We start from the raw sequence: 27,916 nt of genomic DNA, 5'->3' as shown, positions 1-27,916 counted from the left end.
GTGGTGCACGAGCTTCCCTCTATCTGTGGCACGCGGGTTCCAGAGCGTGTGGGCTCTGTAGTTTGCGGCACGCTGGCTCTAGTCGAGGTGTGCGGGCTCAGTAGCCCCACAGCATGTGGGATCTTAGTTCCCTGACCAGGGATCGAACCTGCATCCCCTGCATTGTAAGGCAGATTCTTTACCACTGTACTACCAGGGAAGTCCCTCTTTTTTTTTTTTTAACATCTTTATTGGAGTGTAATTATTTTACAATGGTGTGCTAGTTTCTGCTTTATAACAAAGTGAATCAGCTGTACATACACATATATCCCCATATCTCCTCCCTCTTGCATTTCCCTCCCACCCTCCCTATCCCTCTCCTCTAGGTGGTCACAAAGCCCCAAGCTGATCTCCCTGTGCTATGTCTCACTGTGATTTTAAATTTTATTTTCCTCATGACTAATGAGGTTGAACAACTTTTAATATGTTTATGGGCCACTTGGATATTTTCTTTAGTGAAGTGCCTGTTTATATTTTTTGCTCATTTTGCCATTGGGATGTTTTCTTTTTTATTTCTAGGGGTTCTTTATATATTGCGAATGTGAGTCTTTTGTGGAACGTGTTTTATAAACATATCTCCTACTCAGTGATTTGCCATTTCATTTTTTTTGAAAGATGTCTTTTAATCAACAGAAATTCTTAACTTTAATAGAGTCTATTTAATCAACCTTTTTCTTTATGGTTAGTGCTTGTAGTATATAATTTAAGCAGTATTGGCCTACTCAAGATCATAAATATATTCTCTGAAGCTTTCTTCTACAAGCTCTATTTTTCTAACTCTCACTTTTAGATCAACAATCCATCTAGAACTGATTTTTGTGAATGGTGTAAAGAATCAACATACATTTTTTATCATAAGAACATTTATTGAGAAGACTATTCTTTCCTTACTGCTCTATACTGTCACCCTTGTTCTTATGGACTGAATGTATGTGTCCCTCCAAAATGCAAGTTGAAGCTCTAACTCCCAATGTGATACTATTTGGAGATGGGGTATTTGAGAGTTAATTAGGGTTAGATGAGGTTGTGAGAGTAGAACCCTGGTCTAATGGGATTAGTGCCCTTATAAGAGGAGACACAAGAGAGCTTGCTATCTCTTTCTGCCATGTAAGAACACAGGGAAAAGGCAACCACCTGCAACTCACAGAGAGAGTTCTTACCAGATACTAACCCTGATGACTTTGATCTTGGACTTCCATTCTTCAGAATTGTGAGAAAATAAATTTTGGTTATTTAAGCAACCCAGGCTATGGTATTTTATTATGGAAATGCAAGCTGACTAATACATTTGTCATAAATTATCAATTTAGATTTGTTTCTGGATTCTATTGAAATGGTTTATATGTATATCTTTATGTCATTATCTCATTGTCTTTTTTTAATTCAACAGAAATCATTTATTACTGCTCATGGTTTCTGTGGATCAGATATTTGAGAGTGGTTTGGAGCAATTCTGGCTCAGGACTGCTCATGAGGTTACAATCAAAGGTCTCTGGGGGCTACAGTAATCTGAAGGCTTGACTTCAGGCTGGGGGATCCACTTCTAAGGTGGTTCAGCCACAGGGCTGACAAGTCAGTGCTGGCTACTGGTAGGAGGACTCAGTTCCTGTCTACATGGTCCTCTTCACAGGACTGCTTAAGTTTCCTCATGCTTCCCACAGAGTGAATAATGTGAGAGAATTAAACAGAAACTGCAATAAGCTTTTACGACAGCCTTAGAAATTGGTCACACAGACCATCCCTGATTCAATGTAGGAAGACACCAGCAGGAAGCCAGGATAATTGGGGGCCATCCTGGAAGCTGGCTACCATAATTTCATTATCTAAAGTCCAAAACTAGGCAAAAATAAACTATTTTAGGGAGGCATACTGAGGTGTTTAAACTATAGAAGAAAGAAAGGTAATGATTACCATAAAAGTGGTTACCTCTTGGAGGAAAGAAGGTGTGAGTAGACAAGGATCACTATTTGTAAAAGGATACATTTATGTTTTAAGCACTTTTCCAAAATGTATATATTTCATAATTGCAAGAAAAGGTTCTTTACAAAAATTAAACCAAAAGAGAACTGACATGAAACAGAAAGTGTTCTTTCCTCTTTTATGTCTCAACTACAGATCAATAGATTCCTAAAGGATAATTTTAAATATGGTCAAAAGAAGAATAACAGCAACAATTAACACTAATAATATTCATTAATAATTACTCTAGTCTTATAATAAATGTTGAGATCTCTTAGTATAAGTCTTCGAATTTTGCTTTTTTTTCCTCAAGATAATCTTGGCTACTCTTACCCCTGTGCATCTCCATGTATACTTTAGAAGCAGTTTTTTTTTTTTTGCGGTATGCGGGCCTCTCACTGTTGTGGCCTCTCCCGTTGCGGAGCACAGGCTCCAGACGTGCAGGCTCAGTGGCCATGGCTCACGGGCCCAGCCGCTCCACGGCATGTGGGATCTTCCCGGACCGGGGCACAAACCTGTGTCCCCTGCATCGGCAGGTGGACTCTCAACCACTGCGCCACCGGGAAAGCCCCTAGAAGCAGCTTTTTAATTTCCACAACACTTTATGATGAAATTTTATCAGAATTGAATTAAATATATAGATCAATTTAGGAAGAATCTGCCTTTTTAGAATATCTAGTCTCCATGGTGTGTCCCTTCACTGATTTAGGTTTTCTTTCATTTCTCTCAACAATGTTTATACTTCTCTGTGTAACAATCCTGCACACATTTTGTTAGATTTTTTCCTCTGGGTATTTGATGGTTTGATGCTTTTTTAAGGTTTCGTGTGTGTGTGTGGCTGGTATATAGAGAAATAATGGATTTGGCAGTACTGACTTGGGGGTTTAGACCCTGATAAATGCACTCATTAATTATAATAGTTTATTTGTTCATTGGTAGGGGAGAGAGGTTCTAAACAAAATAGCATTTCTACCTTTCAAATCTTTTTTTTGTTTCTTTTTCTTGCCTTATTACATTGTCTATGAGTTCTAGTATAAAATTAAATAGAAGTAGTGATAGTGGTTATCTCTATCTTATTCTTGATCTCAAAAGGAAAGTTTTAAATATTTCACCATTAAGTATGGTGTTTGTTGTAGGTTTTTTGTGGATATTTTTTGTTACATTATGGAAGTTTCATTCTATTCCTATTTTTCCAAGAGTTTTTATTATTAATTGTGTTAAATTTTTATAAAATTGTGTTTCTGAATCTTTTGAGAATATTGTATGAGCTTTATTTTGTTCTGTTAATGTGGTTAATTATATTGACGAATTTTCAAAATTTAAATCAACCTTGCATTCCTAGAAAAAAAATCCAAGTTAGACATGATGCATTATCCTACTGCTTATATCACTGACTTTGGTTTGCTATGATTTTGTTCAGGATTTTTGAATCACTGTTCATGTTAAACAGAAGTTTTCCATTTTAATGTAATCTAATTACATTAAATTATCATTTTTACTTCTAATGCCTTTGCCATGTGATGAGAGCAAGGTCATGCTGGGATCATAAAATGATTTCTATTCTCTAGGAGAGTTTCTCTAAGTTTGTTTTTATTTTTTCCTTAGATGGTAGAATTTAACACTGAAGTTATCTGGATCTAGAATGTTCTTTGTAAAATGATTTAATTATTTAATTTCCTTACTACTCAGGAAATGTAGGACTACTCAGGTTTTCTTATTCTTTTGCCTGTTTTGGTAAATTAAATTCGACATAATGTGACTTCTCTTTTGCAGAAATTCTGGGAATTACTTCCAGTGATCACAACTTATGTATAACATCAAAATGATTAGGTTTAATACCATATGGGTGATACAGTCTTTTTATATACTCATATTTCACCTTTCTAGCACTTTCTCTAAATTTTATTTTTATAATTAATTTTAATTGGAGTATAGTTGATTTACAATGTGTGTTAGTTTCTGCTGTACAGCAAGGTGAATCAGTTATACATATACATATATCCACCCTTTTTAAGATTATTTTCCCATATAGGTCATTACAGAGCTTTGAGTAGAGTTCCCTCTACTATACAGTAGGTTCTTACTAGTTACATATATTTCATATGTAGTAGTATGTATATGTCAATCCCAGTCTCCCAACTTATCCCTCCCTCCTCTTTCCCCATTGGTAACCATAAGTTTGTTTTCTACATCTGTGACTCTTTCAGAGTAAAAATTAACAATCATTGAAAGTTGTCCTAAGTAGCATCAATCTTCCATCAGAATTTCAGCTGCTGTAACTACACACATAGGTAATTGGCTTTAAATATATTCAATCAATTAACAAATACATATTATGACATATTAAAATAAACCCTTTCAAATATTAAATCATCTAGGCATTTCACTATACAAGTCACAAAACCAAGATTTTATAAATGTAGGGAAATTACAGATTACCTTAGTTAAATACATCATTTTTCAGACAAGGAAACTGAGGCTCAGAAAGGCTAAGTGGCTTATCCAAGATTAGACAGCCAATAGATGGCTGAGCTGGCATTAACAATCCAGGTCTCCTGGCTCTTACTCTGGTGGTCTTTCCACCACATCATGCTACCATTCAAACTACACATTCCATTTGGCATTAAGAATGACTGAACATACTGAAATTTGACTTACATCTTTTCAAGACCCCTTGATTGTATAAAGAAAGATAAAACAGGACCCATGTCATAGTAGCTAACATTTTAAGGCTTCATTTTGTGTCTTTTTTATCACTTTGAATTTCAAATGACTATCTCTAGCTTACGTTATGTTTCAGATGCCATTTCTCCCCAACTGTACAAACATAACAGTTCCTGAGTATCTGCATATAGACTTTCTGCTACTCCAGTTTAACTGCCCTTCTACTCCCACCATGCACCTTCCAAATGCTGTTAAATTATTTCATACTTTCCAAAGTCAAAATAGAATAATGTTTTGATTATATATCAAGTACACTGTAAGTTCTTGGTGATCAGGGACGATATATATATTTGTATCATATACATATATATAATTTGTATTTATATTGTATATATTTGTATTATCTCATATAATGTAAAGAACATTCAGTAAATACCTTATTGACTAAAAGACTGACACGGTGTTTTGGATAATCAAGTGGTATGAATATGGGTTAAGGAGACATTGTGCCTAAGTTCAGCTTCCAGCTCGGCCACTTATTACCTGTGTGACCTCAGGCAAGTTGCTTAACTTTTCTGGGTCTCAGTTTCCTCAATTGTAAAACAAGGTTAATAATAGCATCCACACAGAGTCTTTCTGAAAATTAGATGAGATAATCTATTACACAATGCCTGGCCCATAATAAGTGCTCAAAAAATATTAGCTTGATGAGATTATATCAATGTTATTAACTACTCCTCTTCCTGTCATTCACCATAATTCCTCCTGTCCTCATCCTAAGCGGTTTGGAAAGATCTCCAAATCTGAGGGTTCAGTGAACCTCTTCTTTTTATTGAGAAATGTATCTACTACATAAATAGTAAGTCATCCAAATCCCATTAACTCTAGGTAATTTTATTTAATAATCATATTTTAAAAGTTGGACAAATAAATAAATGGCAAAGCAATTTTTATTAAATCCTGTTTTCTCAATGGCTATTTGGAATACAGCATTCATATGCAAGCCCCAAGAATATTGAATAACAGATAAAATAAATAATGATCATAATGCAAACCACATTCTGATTCCCACTTCCCTGCAAGTACAACTCCATGTAAGAATTACAAGAGCCAAAAAGTAACATGCTTATTAACTGTGGGCTACTCAGCTATACACATAGAGCTTAGCAGATCACGTGAATGTTTCCATATTCTCAATTAAGCTAATGGTTCCTTAGAGCCCAGTTCTTATAACCCCTTAAGAATTTCAAGATTTGCCTGAAAAAATATATCACATTTCCATGACTATGACTGAACACAAATTTGGAAAGCTCACTGAAAGCAAACCATCCTGGAAGACAGGAAATGGTCATTGTTTTCCAAGAAAGGCAAGACGCTCCTGCACAAAGGAAATCAAGCTGGTCTTAGAAGCTTAATCTCATGTCCCTCCACATAAACCTGTGTGTGCTGTGTGGATGGACCCTGCCTTTCACTTCACACACGGGAACATACTGGGGAATAAGAATAAGGTCACCTACCATTTGAGGTAAGAGACATTTTATTCAAAATTGCCATATAAATGCATCCAGAGAAGTATATTCCCTCCTTTTTTCACATTTCATTTTATTTTAAAGTATTCAGAGATTTTAAAGGGATTCTGGACTTATAACAGGCAAGTTACAAGCCTCTGGAAAAACCTGACAAAAGACTCAGATCTAAAATATTGTTTCCTAGATACACAGTGTTTTCTGCAACTGGGCTCAGTGAAACTTTCGCTAGCAAAGTCTTTGCATTTCATCTTTACCTTATGAACAAAAAAAAACTGCACTAATTGTTTTACTGATTTTTTAAAGTCTTGGGAGCAAAATGTTGTTCATGGAGCAAGTCTAAGAGCAGGAGATAAAAAATCCTGGTTCAAGTCCCAGCTGGTTACTTTAACCAGAAGTAGGCAACCCAAGCTTGCCCAACCACTGCAGAGGGTTGATGTCTGCTCAGTGGAACTGGGTGCTACTACACTTGTAAAGCAATAAAGACCAATATGAGGTCTTTGTAAAAAAAAACATGTATTTAAAATTCATTTTGAATGGCTTTGCTTCAATAGTCAAACTTGCGTGGGAGCAGAGCAGGCATAAGTATTCTGATGGAGATTCACTGTTGTACAGCTCTTCCAATCCATGCTGGAAGTCCTTTACTGGTACAACCCTCTCTGAATGAAGTCCCAAAGGATTGAACCCATATTAAAATCTCTAATATGAGAAGAATTACAGCAAGGTTACAATGTAATTAACCTGAGTTATCTTTCAAAAGTCTTGCTGATATATATTCTGCCACTTCAGACTATGCTCACGCTGTGGTTTTTTAAATTAGCAAAGAAGGAGGTTTTCATATTCATTCTAACTGAAAGGATAAAGGAATGTTTGTGTAAAAAGAGAATGGGTTGATACTTTCTATTATTTTCTAATATTATTCTTATCATTATATTCTTATAGTTTTTTAAAAAAATGGTGACTCTATATGGCAAAACCTTATTCTGTCACTGCAAAAAAGTCCGTGATTCTTATTTAAAGATCATGGTGATTCCCTTCATTTGCTTGGAGGGAAAAGAAAAAAGTAAAAGCAGGGCTATTATTCTGTGTTTATAACAAGTCTATTACCATAGTAACGACTGTGATGTCACAAACCCTACACCAAGGGCCAGATTCTGTCTCTGAGCGGGGAAGGGTAGCTTAGCCTTGGAAATCGGATGAAATTGGATGCAAACATGTGCAGCAGAAGCAGGGTCAATGCTTGTGGTAATCACCAAGGCGCAAGAAGTTCCCCTTCTTGGAAGAAAAAGGGTGCAGGAACAGAAAAGCAATCCCCCAGGCCCAGAAATAAGCTACCCCCACAGTTCTGTCTGCAGCTGTGCAAAAGGAGAGTGGAAATCCAAGCAAGTGTGGTATCACCGTGTTCCCAATCACGAGTATTCCACTGGGCCCACTGGCTGCCAAATGTGGATGGGATCCAGTGGTGAGCCTGCCCGAGCACAGAGAACACTCTCTGGAACTAGTACCTGACCAGATGGAGCCTTCCGGTACCTCGAAGCAGGAGCAACTTGCTTCATGATGGCAAGACTTTAAAACCAAGCTGGGGGGTTACCACTGCTAGGTCATCCTGGTTCACAGAACCACAGATGCTTAGAGTTAGAGAGCTCATCAAGTCTCCCCAAAGATGTGGACTTGAAAAAAATAACCTTTTGCAGGAACAAGCTGTATCCCCTGTCACTAAGGAATCTGAAGTAGCAGATTAATAAATACTCTTATTCTGATACAGTCTAGGGAAGTTTCGTATACATACGCTGACAAGGCAACTTTATATTAAAAAGAATATTGGATTAGGAGTCAGAAGACCTTAGTACTAGTCTTGACTCAAGTACTTAGAAGCCACCTGACCTTGAGAAAGCCATTTAACCTATTTGAGCTTCAGTTCTTTATTTAATGATATCTCAAATGCTATTTCCCAGGGTTATTGTAAAGATCAAATTAAATAAAATAATAAAATCTGAATGAGTTTCATAACTGTAAAGGGTTTAATACAAACATAAGGTATTATTAGCATTTTCACATAGCCGGCTCACAGTATAACAGGAATAATTTGAACGCTAATCGTTCTTTTCTTTCCAGGAATCCAGAGCATACACACAATTCTCTTCTTCCCTATCCCGAGAAGTAGACACTTGCATGATACAGTCAACTCTGAATTATTCAGGGGTTGATTACCAAGGGGCCTTTTGTTCCTAGCCATCATATGATTTATTAGTTTCCCTCAGAAATGCCCCATTAACCTATAAACAGCTAGACCATTGACAGAGTGTCCCTCAACTGGATTACCTTGAATAACAACTCTGGTCAAAGTTTTAGCAAAAGGAAAAATTGAAATGATTAACTAGATGGGAGTTTTTGGATAATTTGTGGACTTTACACTTATCTATGGATAAGTACTCACATCACTGTCACAGAGGCTATGGTCATGGTCAGACAGACTGAGACTAATCCAAACAAGATCCTAGCACTTTCCCAGTGAACAACAAAGTAGACTGTACTATCTTCTGCATGTGCAACAGGAATTTGAATATCAGTCATTCATTCATTTGTTCAACAAACACTGGTGGTGTACCTATTATGTGCCAGAGCTCACCACATACCCTCAAAACCCCACTATTTTCCTGCCCTGTCACTGTCCCTTCCTCACGATATTACACAGAGCACCTTGACAAATCTCATAGCCTGACTCTTAGAAACTCTATTCACCTTCCCGGTATCATGAGACTTTTGCCAATCTTACCCTAGTGCCAGGGTCAGCAAGCTATTGTCCCTAAGCCAAACCCTGCCTGCTGCCTTTATTGTAAATAAAGATTTATTAGAACACAGCCATGTCCATTTGTTTATGTACTATCTATGGCTGCTTTTCTGCTACCACCGCAGAGTTCAGTAGTTGTGACGGAGACGGTAGAGCTCCAAAGCCTAAAATACTATCCGACCTTTTACAGAAAAAGTTTACTGACCCCTGCACTAGATAACATAACTAAATCAAAATTCATCTCTCCTGTAAGTTTCTTCTTAGAGAATAACAGAGTAAGCTCCTTGAAAGCAGAGAACCTTTGTGTATCTTTTTCTTGTCATATAGAACCCTGGAGTAGGATCGAGTCAAGGTTTAGAGAAGATACAGAAAATTAAACATGTCCTTCCCTACATTCTGTTTTCAACAGATGAGTGCCTTGGAGTTCCATGGAAGACAGCATAAAACCACTGGTGTTCAGTTACTCTGGCTTCTAAATCCTCAGAGTTCCTACATCTAAGACTTCCAAGGCTTAATTTTTGGCCTCTATCCTTTGCATATTTATTTCTTGATCTGATGTGGAATTAGAGTTAAATAGGAGCTGTGTGCTTGAATTCCACGTGGCTGGCTCAGCAGGAAACTCCAGGGCAGGTTTTTTGGCATGCCAAACTCATGTTAGCCTCAGCTATGCTAATTTCTAGAGCTGTTTGCTTTGCTCAAATAAATCTTAGAGGGGAATTTGCATTTGGATACACACTTTTTTTTTGCACAAATTATGTGCATGATAACTCTGGGGCAGAATAAGGACTGAAAAAAAAAAAAAGAACAAGAGGCATGGTGTTTACTGAATGGTTTTCATGTGGCAAGCACTATGCTGGTGCTTTACCTACATTTTCTCATCTCATGGCCACAACTATCCCATAAGGTGAAACTGTGATCCCCATTTTACAGATGTGGAAATCATATAACTTGCCTACACTCACAGAGCTGGTAAATGACAAAGCCTGGATTTGAACACAATCTGTCTGAATGTGAAGCCTGTGTTCTTTTCACTTAGTCACGCTGTTTTATTGATACCCTCATCATCATCACCACTCACCTAAGCCCCTGGACATACTTTCAAACAATGAACCCTACATTTAACAAAATTAGTCACCCTTCTCTCCAGTTGTCCTATGCAAAATATGTGTTTGACCTTTAGGAGATAAATTTGGGTCCCTCTGCACCATAAAACAATCAACCAAAGGAGAACAGTGGCATTAGAAAGACAAACTTTGTATGTTACACAAATTATGTTAGTATTTAGTAGACAAGCACGATTACAAGTGATTTTGATAGGTAAATAGATTTTAATGACATATCTGAGGACCTCAGTATGAAAGGACACTTTTGCTGCTAAAATGTCACAGGCCAAGCAAAAGAATGTGCCCATACCATGAAGAAAAATGTTAGTAACACTTAGAAGATGGTACCAATATATCTATAATATAAGCCAAGGAATTTATATCTACAAATATCTTCATTATTTATGGAAACATAACCAAACACCTATCTTCCTTAAAAAAAATACAAGCATTAGCTTTAGTGAGTTATGATAAGTACTGCTATTAAAACTCAGTATTTATCATTGTTCAATTCAACATACAGAAAAATAACCAGCGTAGCAATTAAGCATTCTAGCATAATTCTGACATTTTACAGCAAGCCAGATACAATATTACTGAACTTCTTTCTCTGTGTGGAGCATAACTGTAACCTAGCTTACAATAAGATTTTAAGACTGGCTTAATACAACAACATCATGCCCAGCCCATTGCCGTCTAGCTTAATACACCGCCATCTAATTTTCTGGAAATATAAAAGAACTGATTACATTTTCATGCAAATGAAATTCAGATTTCCATTTTTTTTTAAGCTCTCAAAGAGCTTTGCACAAATTAAAAGGAACTCTGTATGAGATGGGTAACCTAGGTTGTTTCTTAAGTGGATTTATAAGAAGGCACGCTGGGGAACAAGCCTGCCACACACACTTTACAAATTGCCCCTTCCTTCGCAAAACCCACAGAGGAGACATGGTCCTCACTGCACCCCACCCAGCTCAACCATGGTTCCTTTTTGTCTTGCTAACCAGGCAGTATATATCTTATTTTTTTAATTAGTTCATGCTTTTTTTATTTTAAACAGATGATTTCAGAGAAGGAAAATAATTTTTTTATAGCCAGGGGTAGGAAAAATTTATTGTCAGTTGAAAGTTGACAGCCTAACTAGTAGTAGATTGGCCTAATAAAACAATACTACTTTAAATAATACATGCACTAACATTTCTTAGCTGCAAAGTCCCTAAAACAGTCTTTTCCAAAATTAACTTAAGCATTTAATAATTACCATAGGACGGTTAAAACAATTTTCTATCAATCATTATCACTGGAAACCCCAGTATTGACTTACCTGCCGGTGGCTTTATGAAAGGTGGAGGAATTAAAGGTACAATAATGGGCACATTGCCATGATCCTTTGACCCTGCAGGTGAGTCACTGAGTCCATTCCCTGTGGCAAGCCCTGAATAGCCTGTGCTTATATTGTATGGTGAAATAACACTGTCCTCAGGTAATTTTGGTTTTGGCAAAGAATTTTCTGTAAAAGAAGAAAATCACATTCAATATGACGAAAGGGCTTACAACCACATTTTCTCAAGTAAAATGTCTATGGAATAAAAATTTTGTCTTGCAAATCTTTAAACACTTTACCAGAACTCCACAGACCATCCTGGACCTTTTCAGTCGTGTTACCATAAATTTCCAAAGGGCTCCTTTATAATTTGCTCCACTATGATAGCTAACATCTCAACTGTACTGTGGTGATGAATTTTAGCACTGTAAAAGCCCACAGAAAATTGAAAGGCAATTAACCCTTTCCATGTACGAAGTGACATACAGCAGACATCGCTCTCTGTCTACCAGGGGAGAAGCTTAAAAAGTGCCCCTGTAGGGCTTCCCTGGTGGCGCAGTGATTGAGAGTCCGCCTGCCGATGCAGGGGACACGGGATCGTGCCCTGGTCCGGGAGGATACCACATGCCGCGGAGCGGCTGGGCCCGTGAGCCATGGCCGCTGACCCTGCGCGTCCGGAGCCTGTGCTCCGCAACGGGAGAGGCCACAACAGTGAGAGGCCCGCGTACCGTAAAAAAAAAAAAAAAAGTGCCCCTGTAGCACTGTAACTAGGTCCCACTGTACTGTAAACTTCAGGGATAATATAATCAAAAGAACCAATGAAGGGGTCTTCCCCGGTGGCGCAGTGGTTGAGAGTCCGCCTGCCGATGCAGGGGATGCGCGTTCGTGCCCCGGTCCGGGAAGATCCCACATGCCGCGGAGCGGCTGGGCCCGTGAGCCATGGCCGCTGACCCTGCGCGTCCGGAGCCTGTGCTCCGCAACGGGAGAGGCCACAGCAATGAGAGGCCCGCATACCGCCACAAAAAAAAAAAACAAAAAACAAACAAACAAAAAAAAAAGAACCAAAGAAGGGAAGAGATATGGGAACATATGGATATGTATAACTGATTCACTTTGTTATAAAGCAGAAACTAACACACCATTGGAAAGCAATTATACTCCAATAAAGATGTAAAAAAAAAAGAAGAAAAGAAAAAAAAAGAACCAAAGAAGGGAAGAGATATGGGAACATATGGATATGTATAACTGATTCACTTTGTTATAAAGCAGAAACTAACACACCATTGGAAAGCAATTATACTCCAATAAAGATGTAAAAAAAAAAGAAGAAAAGAAAAAAAAAGAACCAATGAGAAAGAAGCTGATGATTAGGAAAGAACTGTTGTTTCACAGCGTAGACCCATTAACCCATTAATACCCATTAAAAATTAACAAAAATGATCATAAAGAAAACTTATAATGATATGAACCTTGTGAATTTTATCCTTGTAAAAAAAAAAAAAAAAAAAAAAAAAAAAAAAAAAAAAAACAACAACACTCAACTATAGAAAACAACTTGTTCCCTCCAATAGCATATCCTGGCACTCTCTCCATGTTCCCCAGAGACAAAGATTATTACCTAGACCAAGTGTTAAACGAGCTATTAGTTTACAGAATATAAATTCGACTTGCATTTTTCGTTTACAGTGAAATTGATGATACTATCTCTGTAACATGATGTGTACAATTTCATACCAAGCTTAACATAAAATTTGTCACATATGTTCAATTCCACATGCCTGCAGGACAGCTCATTTACATTTCATTGCTTGGCATATAAGAAGGAAAAGCACTATCTTAGAGACTGGAAATAAAATGCATGAACAGGTAGTTTATGCCAATAGATATTGAATGTAATGAAAATACTGATCAAATTGCCAATTATATCACACAATTAGTTTTAGTCACACTTTGTTAAAGTTCCCCAAATGGATTGCTTCTTCACATAATCCTTTTCTTTGACAAACAAAATTGCTTCTTCACATAATCAATCCAAATTTAGGTTCATAAATTCAGTGTGCAGATCAACACCCACCAATGATTCTAGGCTTCATGAAATATCAGGCACTGCTACCCACCAGCAGATTCAGTGTTATTTCAGCTCCACTAACCTTCTAATTTCTACTCTGTCTGGGCTTTGATGATCATTCATATGGAATTATACAGGACCCAACCTTCTACTACTCTCTTTCTCTTCTTCTTAACCTATCCAAGGCTGTGTGGATGAGGCAAGGGTGAAAACTTCAAACAGAAAACAGAAATAGGGCCTTCCTTTAGAATTCCCACCCAAAAGCGGGGGAGGAGAAATTATCAAACTAACCATGATTGTCTCTTACAGTCTGAAAATGTAAACCTAACATTTCACTTAACAGAAAGCACCAGTCCTTAACAATTGATATATCGAAGGGTTCAGGAAACTAGAAATTAGCAAACACTGTCCCTTCCTATCAATTTGTGGGCAGGACCACAGCGCTTAGCTAGCCCTTGTCTAGCTAACTCTCCCATTGCTGGATGGAGATTAAGCTGTGCCTATTTTTGTTTTATGTTGTGCTCTTACATTCTGCAGAATTCTGCTTACGGGGATGTCCATTTAAATCAACCATTGGCATCATGAACAAAACGAGTCCCAGAGCAACTCAATTCCGGCAGGTTGAGATAGCCAATCCTTGTTTGCATGAAGGAAAGGACATTGAATATCATTACCTTTGAGAACAGAAATGTGCTGCCGGCTCTCTCCATCTGTAGGATAGTTTCTGAATTCAATATCTTCACCATCTTTCAATTCAACCTTATCGTAGCCATACCAGCCAAGAAGTTCATTCATGGTGTTTTCTGCAAAGTTCTGAAAGAGAAGCATAGGCTACTTATGTATATAATCAATAACTATTTGAAAAGAACACATAAATCGAATTCTGTTTCCACTACCCATTTTCTGCCAGCCCCGCCCTACCTCCCTTAGAGTCACGTTTATTTTTCAAATCACGTTCAAAAACTGTCATGCGTTTAAATCTCAGGATGATGCATCCAATTATGACAGGCCTTCAGACATTTGAAATTTAAAGATAACAAGAGAAAAGGTATTTGTCAGTTTTGCTTAAGAATAGGAAGTCATATTTTGGCATATCCTTCTGCAAAGTCTATATCTTTCACAAATACAAAAATATTGAAAGGTAATAGCACAAAAACAGCTAAGAAGAAATTTTGAAACTGAAAACAATCGACCATTTTGTGGCTCAGATTAATTTAAACTAGAATTGCTTTCTAATTTAGGTGTTGTTTCTTAACATGACTCTTACCTCAGATAAAGCAAAATCTCAGCAAAGAAATAATTTCTCAACTGTCAACCACTACCATCCAGAAAACTGAATAGTCTACAAGGGTTTCCCTTTTGTAACAGTATTCTTTAAACATTGAAGCATAATTTCCTTTACGAATTCCACTAGTGACAGATTCTTTCCCCATGAAATCAAAGGTCACTGTGATTGTCTTCTGACAAGTAACATAAAAGTACCAAATAACTTTAAGGTTACTAGCCAGCTCAGATTTTGGATAATGTATGAAAACACTTTATGAACTATAAATCAATATACAATCAGCCCTCCATATCTGCAGGTTCTGCATCTGCAGATTCAAGCAACCGCAGTTGGAAAATATTTGGAAAAAAATTCCAGAAAGCTCGAAAAAGCAAAACTTGACTTTGTCATGCAGGCAACTATTTACACAGCATTTGTATTGTATTTACAACTATTTACCTGGCATTTACATTATATTAAGCATTATAAGTAATCTAGAGATGATTTAAAGTATACGGTAGGATGTGTGTAGGTTATGTGAAAATACTACACCATTTTATATAAGGGACTTAAGCACTGCGGATTTAGGGATTGTGGCGTGGGTGTGGGGTGTCCTGGAACCAATCCCTTGTGGATCTGGAGGGACAACTCTATAAAATATAAGGCATTATTATTGTTGTTATTATAGATATCAAGCTGTGGAAATAATGGGTAAATAATAGTTGGACAGAGTTAAAGCTTCTACTACCAGGTGACTATTTTTAATGAGCTTAACAGCTGCTATATCTTAATGCTTGTGTGTGCCTTAAAGCATCTCTATCTGAGAAAGAGAGAGTAGAGAAGTGGTTACCCGGGGCTGGGGGCAGCGGAAACGAGGAGATTGGTCAAAGGGTATAGTACAGCATGCTGTACAGTATGGTGATTATAGCTAATAACACTATCATGTACTTGAATGTTGCTGAGATAGTTGATCCTACATCTTTTCACTGCAAAAAAGAAATGGTAACTATACGACAGGATAGAGGTGGTAGCTAATGCTACAGGTAGTAGTCATTTTACAATATATAAATGTATCAAATCAATACATTGTACACCTTAAACTTGCACAATGTTTTGTGTCAATTATACCTCTTCTCAATAAAGCTGGAAAAATTTTAATAAAAAGAAGGATCCTATACTACAGAGTAAGATAATAAATGTTGAATTAATTTTTTTAAGGCATCTTTATCAGGCAAGGCAAGGTGAGCCTCCTAGACTGAGCTAGAAAAACTATATATTCTAACCTTCTCTGTGGCTCAAAGAACCTTTTCTCATTCTCCCTAGAAGTTGTCATTTCTGAATTACACTGGGATGTATAATTTATACCTGAAACAAGCACCCAGGCTAAACCAGCATGTGCACAGCCTCAACGTGTAAGTTCCATGTTCTCTTGAACTTCACTTTAGATTTCAGCAGGGGTTGCATAAAAAAAAGAAAGGAGGGACTTCCCTGGTGGTCCAGTGGGTAAGACTCTGCGCTCCCAATGCAGGGGGCCCGGGTCCGATCCCTGGCCAGGGAACTAGATCCTGCCTGCGTACTGCAACTTAAAAGTCCACATGCCGCAACTAAAAGATCCCACATGCCACAAGGAAGATCCCGCATGCCGCAACTAAGACTCGGTGCAGCCAAAATAAATAAATTAAATAAATAATAAATAAGTAAAAAGAAATATTAAAAACAAGGAAGGATATTACACTACATAAAAACAAACCTGGCATTTCAAACCACCCACAGGATGCTAGATTTTTTTTTTTTTTTTTTTTTTTTTGCTTTAGTACCCACTTGAGCTCAGAGTTCCAAATGGGTCAATCTGTGATAGTATAATGCACAAGCAAGTTTAAAAAATCTAGCCAGATTGATTCTTACCATCCACAAGGCCAACAGCCAGCCATATCAAGCTTTACTGAGGCATTTATTCTATCTGATGGCTGGTCATGTCCACATTAAATAGACATTCTTTTCATGAATGCACGAAGATGATATGATCGATATGTATAATAAGCTCAGCAGCTTCTGGAATACCACCGAGGAGGATTCTGCTAAATGCTGCACTACTCAATCAAAAGAGATTGCTTTAATGAGGTGTCAGTCTCCCTCCCCTAACACCCAATTTCTTTCACTGAGCTGAGTGCCTGGACTGGAGAACGACAGCCCCTAAGCACACAAACCAAGGTCCTCCATCAGGGGTCTGGCAGCAGAAATCTCCGAGGATAAGGATTACATCTTGCATCAAAAAAACAATTCCCAACAGTGCTAAAAGCCAAGTTCAAGCCATCCTACTGGTTTATATGCTGTTTGCCTCAATCTCTAAGAGAAATGTGCCCCCAAACCAGAAAATCTCTTGCATAGTAACTCCTGGCCACCATATCTAATTTTCTAGACCATTTGTATCTTGGGCACCTCTTTCTCTGGTTCTGTCTAACCTCTGAAGCGACACAAAAGCTACAGATGCATAATTCACGGAGCAACCTCCCAGCCAAGGATATAGATTTGTTTGTTTTAGTCCAGCTGCAAATCCGTTCAGCCTTTCAGAACCAATCCCAGGGATGGGATCCAGAAGTTTCAGACATTCGCGTAAATACTGAAACCACAACTGGATTATTAACACAAAATTCATATTATTTGGGCATCTTAAGTGCATCACTTAGTTTACGGTTTGTCTTGAAAACTCAGAGGCTTCATGGAACAATCAATATGATCAATATGGAACTGATCTATTCCATTTTCGAGTTACTATAAATGTCAGTGAAAATAAACTCTAAAACATTCCCTTTCTTATCACTGAAAGTAAAAAGAAACATATTAATGTTTTGATATATGACTGGAAAAGCAGAAAACAAAAGGTTTATAGAGCCTTGAGCCATAACTCTCAAACTTTTCCTAAAAAGTCGAACAAGATCAAAGAAAAAGAAACACCAAACTACAGGAATAGGTATCACCTCTGTCTTATATACTATTGCATTAAGAAATCAAAGAACCCCAAGGAATAAATAATTTTTAATTTCTAGTTAGAACTTGATGCTAGACATCATATGGGCTCGCTATGGTGCTAAACCAAAGGAAATGAAATGGATTTTTGCAGTTATCATCCAAGAAACATAATATATCCTAGGAGAAGTGAATTTAATGTTTATGGTCCATAAGGGTTTTCAAGTTTTTCTACCAGAAAATTAAGGTGATAAGAGTTAAAGTGCAGAGAGGCTTTTGAGGTAAGGCTGTTTGATAATAGGACAAACCACTGTACTAAGAGAAGTTGTAAAATTTGCCTCCCCCAAAATCTTCACCCAGAATTTCTCCTGGAGACTTAGAGCAGGAAACTCAAGTAGAATCTCTTAAAGGCCCTTCTAGCTCTAAGGTCCTGTGAAATCAAAGAATTTCTCCTTATACAAGAAATAAATTGCCTTTTGCAAAGAAGTATCATAATTACAGTGATCACACAGCATAAATTTTACTGAACAGCCACTATCTCAAATATTTTATCATTGTTCCCATAAACCACCAAAATGTGCCAGAATTTCAATATTCTGGCATCCAAAGCACATTTTGCAGACTGCCTCTCACCCTTGGAAGTGGCACAAAAATCCTCCCTCATACCATGTGGTCCAATTTGGGTTTGGAAAATAGGTCACTATAATTACAATGATAATGTCTAACACTCTTATAGCACTTTACAGTGTTTCCACATCCTTTAACTCTCTTGTTCCTTTCAATTACCCTGTGAATTAGGTATTTGATTTCCACAGTAAACTTCTGGTGAACCTCTGTGACATCCTCATTTTACGACAGAAAATTGGAGCATACAGAAGGTAAATGACAGGCATGAGAGATCACCTAGTAAAGTCAGAACAAAAATCCAGATCTTCGGATCCTTATACCAGGACTCTTTCTATTATAAATTCCGTACAGTCCAATGTGTCAGCAACTCCAAAGGAGCTACCTCCTTGGATCAACAACAGTATTGCAAAGAAATCATATCACCGATGTCAATGTCGCATACAAAGAGCTTTTCAACCACGACATATCTACCTATGCTAAAACTTTGCTTGTTTTGCGACTTGATCATTGACCTCTACTCTCCTTAATTGTCTTTATTGTTGGGATAGGGGGGTCTTAAAATTCATAATCAAAATTTAATCTTCTCATTTGACAATTTTTTGACATCACATCTGACTCTAATGGCTTTGCACTTTTAATACTATACCTCCATACCCCTTCCTCTCCCTTTCCAATTCCCCTCTCTCACCTCCAGGGTTCCTAAAGAAAGAAGAAAAGCCTAACCTTTAATCTGAAAGCATGATCTTTTCCTAGAATTAAAAAAAAAAAAGGTCACAGAAAGATAGTGGAAAGACAGGAAACTTAACTATTTCCCCACTCCTCTGAGTTCTTAGCAAAGTTTATTTTTACTGGAATTTAATTCCCAGGATATTCATTAGACACTCTCCTTATTCAACTAGAAATACTGTATGCATGTCAAAGTTCACTCTAAATGGTTTTTAACTGAACATTTTACCAGGTAAATAATAATGACTTGACTTCAAGTCATTTTGAAAATCACAGTAATTATAAAGCCTCAAAATACTCTGAAATGCAAGTACTTCAAGGTCTTCAAAAAGAACTAATGATTTTATTCTGAAAACACCAAAGTTTAAAATATAGGGTAGGTGCCACCGATTTCTCTTATCTCAGGCCTTGCATAACTGAACGTCAGATGTGTTTTCAACTTGGTGTCCTACCCAAGAAAGTAGAAAGTTTTCAGAGAGCTCCCAATCATTCATTCAGATGAGGGGAAAGCCACGTCCTCCCTCTTCCCACAAACATAATTCCCATTTCCACTCCAAGTCCTACATCCCTCTACAGTGCTAGTAAAATATGTCATCTATCCCAACGAAACACATTATAAGTTACTTGAGGGCAGAAACCCTTTATTTCATTTTATGTCCCATCTAGCACAATGCCTAGCACTTAGAATCTAATCAATAAATGTGCTAACACATTTGGATACATCCATAAATATTTTTTAAATACGTAAATACAGAAAAATTATCAAAGAAAATTCAGGACAGCTGATTCTAAAAATAAATATGTGAAAGCTTAAAAAATTATAATATCCAGGGCTTCCCTGGTGGCGCAGTGGTTGAGAGTCCGCCTGCCGATGCAGAGGACATGGGTTCGTGCCCCGGTCCAGGAAGATCCCACATGACGCAGAGCGGCTGGGCCTGTGAGCCATGGCCGCTGAGCCTGCGCGTCCGGGGCCTGTGCTCCGCAACCAGAGAAGCCGCAACAGTGAGAGGCCCGCGTACCACACAAAAAAATAAGTAAAAAAAATTATAATATCTAATGTTAATGAGCACTCTCAGACTTTTTTTTTTTGATGTGGACCATTCTTAAAGTCTCTATTGAAATTGTTACAATATTGCTTCCGTTTTATGTTTTAGTTTTTCGGCTTCAAGGCATATGGGATCCTAGCTCCCTGCCCAGGGATCGGATCCGCATCCCTTGCATTGGAAGGCAAAATCTTAACCACTGGACCTCCAGAGAAGTCCCACCCCCAGACTATTGGGAATTCAAGTTAATTCAACTTTTAGAAAAGGTAACTTGACTCTCTGCAATAAAAGCTTAAAATTTTACATACCCTTTGATTCAGCAATTTTATTTCTAGGTATAGTAGGGACTATTCTAAGGAAATAGGTGCAAAAATATGAATGTTCAGGAATGTTTATCTCAGTGTTGCTTTCTTAGAAACAAACTATATGTCAAACAATCGGAATTCAGTTAAATAAATTATAGACTAGTCATGAAATTACTGAAATGGAATACTATTTTCCCACTAAATATATGCTGTGGATAAATTTTTACTGCCATGAAAAGTTATTAACAATATGTTAAGTTTTAAATGGAAGGTTAGTAGTTTTTTGTTTTTTGTTTTTGTTTTCTTAAAAAACATTCATCATACATAGAAAAGGACATGAAAAGACATATATCAAAATGTTGATGGTAAGGGTGTCTGGGTGGGAAAATTACAGGCTTTGTTTTTCTTTTTGCTTATTTATATTGCTTATTCTACTATTTATATCATGTCCATGTATTATTTTTATAAAAATCAAAAAATAGTTTTAATTAACACAGTCTTCTCACAGACAACCATGTCAGTCATATTGACAGTCCTAATAACAGTAAAAAGGATCTGCCAGTTACATTACTTAACTTCAAAACATTCTTACACACATTATCCAAGAAAGTGGAGCATATGAGAAATATTTTCAAAGGAAAAGGAAACCCCCAATCCTGAACAATTTACAAGGTGGGGGGAAAAATGCTGGTATCTCTGCCAGTTAAGGTTATGAATAATAGAATGATGGTTATTTTTGGAAAATATTTTATCTCCCTTTTCACCTCCATGGGTTCTGACTGACTTCTGAGGTAGATTTCTATTAAGCATCACTGGGTTCACTAATTAAGATTTTTAAAGGGCTGAGGGGATGAAGCTGTAGAAGAAAAGCAGTTCCTTTTGTAGAAAGTAGGAATTAAACTTGATTAGAAATCAATTTCTAGCTCTACCTATCCCCAGGTCTGAAAGTTAAAAGAATTATAATATCCAGTGTTAATGAGCACTCTCAGACTACTGGGAATTCGAGTTGATTTGACTTGAAGTCATCTCTCTTAACACAGGCCTAATGGATCGGTTTTATTTTAAGGTTCTACCAAGAAGCAGGCAACATTTAAACAGTGAAAAAGAACTGTGGGAAGAGCCCTTTACAGACTACAAAGTACTTCCATGCTCATGATCCTACTGGGTCTGATGGTATCCTAAGGATAAGCCACTCCCACAGACATCCCATTTGAGGGTCATCCACATGCATGTTATGTTAAGAGCAGCCAGATTCATACTCTTGGTGCAGACTTTACCCATTGGGCCTTGCTGTTGGTATCTGAACCGCATACAGATTTTTAGCCTGAAATCCTTTTAAGAAGGTCACTGAGCTCCATCTGGGTCATTTTGCAGCATTGTTCTCAGCCACAACACAATGATTAGCACACAGTTCTAAGGGCAGAGGACACATCAAAACACTAAAATCCAGCTCCGACCTGGAGCAGGCCTGAGGAGAAAGTCTTGTTCTCTTATTGACACAGTCTGAATTAGATGGGTGTATTATTGTCACATGAAACCAAGATTGTGTGTTTCCACATATAAAAATCTACGTTGCTTTATTGTCTTGTTGTGACACAGAACAGACAATTATGTCCCCATGTTTTAATCTGTGGCCAGCACATCAAATGTCCTAAAAAGGTCAAAGAAATGTGTGAAATTGTGGAGCCCAGCCCTGGGGCTAACACTGTAGCAGGCATGGCAGGTGTGCAGCTGTGTGCAGCTGTGTCCTATCACAGCTGCAGCACTGGCCTTAAAATCACCAAGTCTTGTTACATTGTTTTCCTGTCCATGCCAAAAGCCACTGGCCTTAAAGCAGGACAGAGTTCCACAACCCTTTAGTTATATAAGAGATATTAACAACCATCAGTCTACAGATTCTAAAATATACATTCAGCAAATCTCACCCAGCACAGGCTTTCATGTCTGTTTACATGTTTCAATTGGCACCATCAAAAACAAAGTTGTTTTTTTTTTCATTCTACCCTGGAATATCCCTTCTCTTTTAGGAAAATATTCAATAATCTTATTAGCTTGAGTACAAGTATGGCTGACTTCCCATTCCGCAAGAGGAAGTTTTAGACTTCAGAGATTTTTAAATGATCCACCTTCTACTACTTCTAATAATTTTTTCAAAAAAATAAAAAGTATAAAGACTCAATAAAAAGAACACTTCCTTAGAAGATGCAAGAAGTCTGGTCACCCTTGCAAGACACCTCTATTTCCCTGGAACTCTCCTTTTTCAGACAGTCACTTGTATTCACTGATATTTGCCTTTTTTGAGGCCCTGTTTTTGACTTTCATTTAAACACTCTGTTACCTCTTGGTTTCTATGAGTCTGTCTTTCACACAAGGAGAGTAGGGCTTGGCTTCTCAGAGCAGTGCTTGGCAAGCACAGAGGCAGGAAACGCAGAAGGGAATGAGTCTGTCAGACTCATTTTCTTCTAGTTCAAATGTTTATTTCAGATTCGGGAGGAAGTGGAGTGGTTCCTTTCCATTTCCTCCTCTCTGGAACCTGTGAATTGTGTAAGGCTTAGAGAGTCTCACTCTACCACACACTATCCTCACCAGTTCACAGATGGAGAAAGAGACTCTTTATCAGAAAACTCCTGGTTTGAACAGAGCAGAATTCATAGCTCTCTGTGCCCTCCCAGGACCTTCTCTTATGGTTTGAGACTAGAGCCTTGAGCAGGACAACCGAGAGCAACACAGAGGACAGGGCCGGTGGGCTCGGGAATATCCTACACCAGCTCCCAAGGGGCAAGCACCATGCTCCGACTGACAATAGTTCCCAGCCCTGCCACGTGGCACACCTTAGACCACTGCTCAGCCAGGGAGGTCTGACATAATTTGTGAATGCCACAGTGAGATCTGGTCCCAAGCCCACTTTCTAGGTTCCTGAGACTCACTGTTTCTGACATCAGGATGGAGTTTCAGGAGCAAAACTTAAAATATACCTGTTTTAGTAATGAGCTGATTTCAACCTTAAACATGCTGACTTTTCCAATCCACACTCTGATATCTCTATTTTATTTTATTTTATGGCAAGCTATTTAAATCACTGCACTCACCAGCTCAGCTCTGCAACTTGCTTTATTGTCTATGCAATTGACACAGGTCATTTTTAATGCCAAATGGAGACCATCAGAAACTAAACTAGAAAATCTTATGGTGAGTTTACTACTAAACTCTAACAGATGTGCCTGACTCTAACTGTAGGCATTAGGACTGAAGCATAATTTTAGGTACAAATTACTTACTAAGAATATTTATAGACAGAGAAATTCAGCAAAGACCCTAAGACATTTAACACAGATTATCCTGTAGTTGAGCAATTGATAAGGAAGCCAAACATTGTAAATGCATTAATTATGGTTTGTTTAGGAAAGTTTCCAGGGCAGAGTGCTTGATCTAATCACAATGGTTTTGTCAAAGAGTTTTAAAAGATGAAAATCTGACTCATTATCTCTACTCATAGTCTACTTTTTTTTGAATTGTATTACTGTTTGGTAGTCACTAACCATGTTTACCAAGATCTATGCACATAAAATACATACCCTTAAGAGCAACTATATTTACACTTACTCATATATTTACATTTGCACATCCAATATTACATCTAGCTTTTGCGTTATGTTCTGGATGAACACCTGAAACTAACTAACACTTCCACATACCAGAATTCCCTCCTAAGAGCCATTTATTATGATACATGTGAGCTAACAATATATTGAAGGCATATTACAGTAGATACAATCACAATATTCGCTTTAGAAACTGAAAGTAGTCAAAATATAAATTGAATTGCCATCTGATTTTTTAAAATCCTCTCTACTGGTCACTAACTAAATAGGGCAGACTGTAAGTACAGTAAAGCAATAAGTCTTTTTAATTAAGAAAAACCAGGATGAAGTGGGGGGGGGAAGGAAAGATAAACATTGTATAGGTCATAATGAGACAAACATTTCTACTTGAAGATATTTTCACTAAAGGACATTAAAGGCAAGCTATGCCAAGTCATGTACTTTTCACACACAAAACTATATTGTATCAAATTTAAATTTGTTACAAGTGCTTTGTACATTAAACCAGTGATAACGAAAATGTAACTCAATATCTGATCTAGTGAAACAGCAACCAACATTAGCTCCCAGCCACATGAAGACAATCTCCAATGCCATTACTGGTGTCAGCTAAACCTCTGCCAGTGTGTCTTCTCTGTCCATTTTTAAATAAATTTGTGACTATCTCAATTAGGAAATCTTGAAGGAAGTCTCTATGATGAGGCAATTTTGTTGCTCATTCTCAGCTCCCTGCATTTGCTGTACTTAAAATAGATGCTTATACCAATGTCCTTTCTATTACCCGAAGGGGAAAAAAAATCACATACACACCAGTCCTTTTTCTTTCAGCTCGCAGAGAAGCAACTTGATCCAACCAGTGTTGAAACCTGAGTAGGTCACTGTACACCACGATAAAATTCCCTAATCCCTGAGCCAACTCTCCCTAAGGGGGGGCCTCCTCCGGATCCTCCACTTCCCAGGCTGACTTTTGCATTCGCTCTCTCCTCTTTCCCCCTTTCATTTCCCCTACCTTCAAGCCTTGATATGTGATCCACGGTGGGGCTCAGGTTTCCGTTTTTACAGCTTAGGCCGTGCTAGCTGTATACATTCCTTTCTTTCTGCCGGGCTGTGATTACTTACCAGGGCTTAGTTTACACTGGTCCAGATGAAAGCCGTTCAGATGAAGGCAAACACAGCCAGGCAGCTCCAACGGCACCGATATGAAGCTGCACAAGGCCACATTGTGTTCTCGGTGACATTTTGTTGCACATATTTTTATGCAGGGCAACCAACTTGTTAGGTTACTCTACACTTTAGGTTTGGGGAGATGGAGGGGTAATAATACCATGAGGTTCAGGGAGGGGTTTTATTGATGTGGTTATTAACATTAAAAGCAGAAAAATCTTCATGAGTTCAAAATAACCCTTCCAGCTTTTGACTTTGAGAAATCACTTTTAAAATGAGGACTTTTGGTGCTACTATATTAGAAGAATGCATACTGAACGATTCCACTAGAAATGGGATTTCATGACTCACTGGCATGATGTGCATTGACACGACTGAAGATTCTGACCCAGTGTCTCTTACACATTGTTCCAAACTAGGGAGAAAATACTGATCCTTCAGGCAATTGAATTATTTGCTGTGTAAAACTTCTTATTTAATGCTACTCTGTACTGAAATGATAAGGATTAAAACTTCAAATAGTAGGTGGTGACTTGGAAGAAAAATAACATTTTAAAAAGAGGAAATTCTGTGCACGAACGTTAATTCCATACTTAGTCCTGCAGCATTGGCTAAAAATTGTGTAATTTTTCCCCTTCACACAATGTTGTTTTTGTTTCTTCCTCACCAGTTCAGACAAACATCTGTTATACTGTAGAAGGACAACTATCTCCCAAACCACGGAGTGCTCCCACAGCCAAAGTCAACAACGTGAGCCCCAAGCATCGAGCACAGTCAGCCTTTATATCCAGCAGGGATAACATTTCACATGTTTTGATTAAAATTAGCTAATTTGTAATTCTAGAACCTATGAAACTTAAAAGCTGCCATCCATATAGATCACATTAGACAGTGTTTTAAAGGGCCAGTGCACACTGTGACTTCTTAGTGGCTTTACCTCTCTCCTCTTCCTCCACTCCCAATTTAAAATGAAATGGAAAAGTAATCTGGAAATGCAGGACAGGAGGGAAAGGCGAGTGAGGAAGGATGGTTATTGTAAACTGTTTGAATTCCATCCCCATGGGAAGACAACTCCTGCTGGTCTCTTTTTTAAAAAACTGTCTATCAATGGAATCAATGGAGGTTTCCATCACAAGGAATGGCACTGATTTCCAAGGCAAATCTTAACTCTCCTTGGACTGATGCTGCACCTCATGCTTCCAGGCACTAAATTCGTCACCCAGAAATAAAAACCCTTATTCCAAAATGCAGATTGCTACAAACATTTTCTGGAAGAAAGGAACACTAAGCATAGGCACCTAGGTACAGATATAGGATGTATTATCCGTGTGCCCCTTTCTAAACATGGGCTTCATTCAAGGCACTCTCTAGAATATGCTTGTTCTAATCAAGACAACGTCAAACCGCAATAAATTTTACTTAGTTGCTTGCCATCTTCATCGTTTGTCTTTTAAATAGCAACTTAACCAACCTGACCAAGTCAGTGGGCAGTGTTAAGGATTCTATGCAGAAGATGGGGAACACCAAGACGGCTGCAGAATGAAAACTAAAGTCCCCCCTGAAATCTGCTACTTGTTTGTAACTCACAGAAAGACTACAAATAAAACAATTTTTTTAAAAAATCAAGAGAGACTCGTGAAATCAACACAAAACAAAACCCTCACCGGGCAAAAGCTGCAACTTCATGGAAAATAAGTGGGGGGAGAGGGGACGAGGGGGGTCCGGAGCCGAGCGGTGCTCTTGTGCAATCACTCCAACGCGAACAGCTGGAGCGCCAGGCTGCTGCGCTCGCCACCTCTGGAGCACCGCTGGCCTGGCGGGGAGCCCGGCCTCGCCGACAGGACTCCGGGCTGGCCTTTCCGAACAATGGGCAGGCGCTCTGCGAAGGCGGCCCCTCAGACAGCTATCTTGCACCGGGGTTTGCCCGGGTCTGCTTAACTGGGAAGTGGAGCATGCAAAGACGAGCGGGAGGCGGAGGCAGTCGAGTGAGAGGAGCGAGCAGCTGCGTGCGAAGCGAGCCGGCCGTCAAAACGGTACCCAGACCCGCGCCGCTCGGGCCACAACTCGCCCCGGCACTGACAGCCCCTTTTACACCGTCGCCGCTGGCTTCTAGTCGGGAAGCGGGATCGAGGAACGGGGAGATGAACTGGGGAGAGGGGTGGGATCCAGCGCTCCCCGGCTGCTCCGGCCCGACGGCTCTTAACTTTGGAGGGATCCCGGGGATGGCTCCCGAGGAAAAGGAAAAAACCACCCCACCGACTAGGAAAGCCTCTTCACCATACCCACCCGCCACTTGGGCTCCCAGTCCCCTCCCTCTGAAACGCGCCTGTTACCAACCTGGGGTTTATAAGGTTAAATAGTATGTGGTTTCCCGGCCGCCCCTCCACCCCCATCAAATCTGAGGAAGGCAAATCTCGGGGATGCAGCCCGAGAGTTGGCCTCGGTTTGCACCTGGAGGAGGAGCTGAGGCGTTCTGGGCATCCTACAGAAACTGACAAGCGCTCCCCTGTACCCTCCGAATCTATACAACGGCCCAAAGGGAGCAGGCGGAAGAAAGAGCTCAGGCTCTCTGGCCCCGAAGTCCAAAAATACCTTCATTTCCTCATTGATCTCCCTTTTCACTGGGTGAGCCGGTTTCCTGCTTCTTTTATTTTCCGGAGGTCTCCCTTCTTTCTCCATTTCTGCCATGTTTTTGTGTCTGGTTTCTGTGGAGATGAAATGGCTGCTGCCGCCGCCGCCGGTGT

General features: G+C 38.7%; 1 protein-coding gene across 1 annotated transcript in view; it reads right to left on the bottom strand.

The window, feature by feature from the left end:
* Nucleotides 1–27,873, bottom strand: part of SOBP (sine oculis binding protein homolog) — a 162,280-nt gene extending 134,407 nt beyond the window's left edge. The window contains exons 1-3 of the mRNA XM_024755396.1: nucleotides 27,765–27,873; nucleotides 14,149–14,287; nucleotides 11,407–11,592 (exon numbers count right to left, since the gene is read on the bottom strand). Of these exons, the coding sequence (XP_024611164.1) occupies nucleotides 11,407–11,592; nucleotides 14,149–14,287; nucleotides 27,765–27,860 (421 nt within the window). The 5' untranslated portion in view covers nucleotides 27,861–27,873. The remainder of the gene's footprint in view (nucleotides 1–11,406; nucleotides 11,593–14,148; nucleotides 14,288–27,764) is intronic.
* Between the last annotated feature and the right edge of the window lie 43 nt (nucleotides 27,874–27,916).

The sequence above is a fragment of the Neophocaena asiaeorientalis genome, unplaced genomic scaffold (assembly GCF_003031525.2).
Source record: "Neophocaena asiaeorientalis asiaeorientalis breed wild unplaced genomic scaffold, Neophocaena_asiaeorientalis_V1.1 scaffold105, whole genome shotgun sequence".
NCBI classification, from domain to species: domain Eukaryota; kingdom Metazoa; phylum Chordata; class Mammalia; order Artiodactyla; family Phocoenidae; genus Neophocaena; species Neophocaena asiaeorientalis.
The sequence above is the reverse complement of the archived record's forward strand: the minus strand, read 5'-3'. Positions and strand labels throughout refer to the sequence as shown.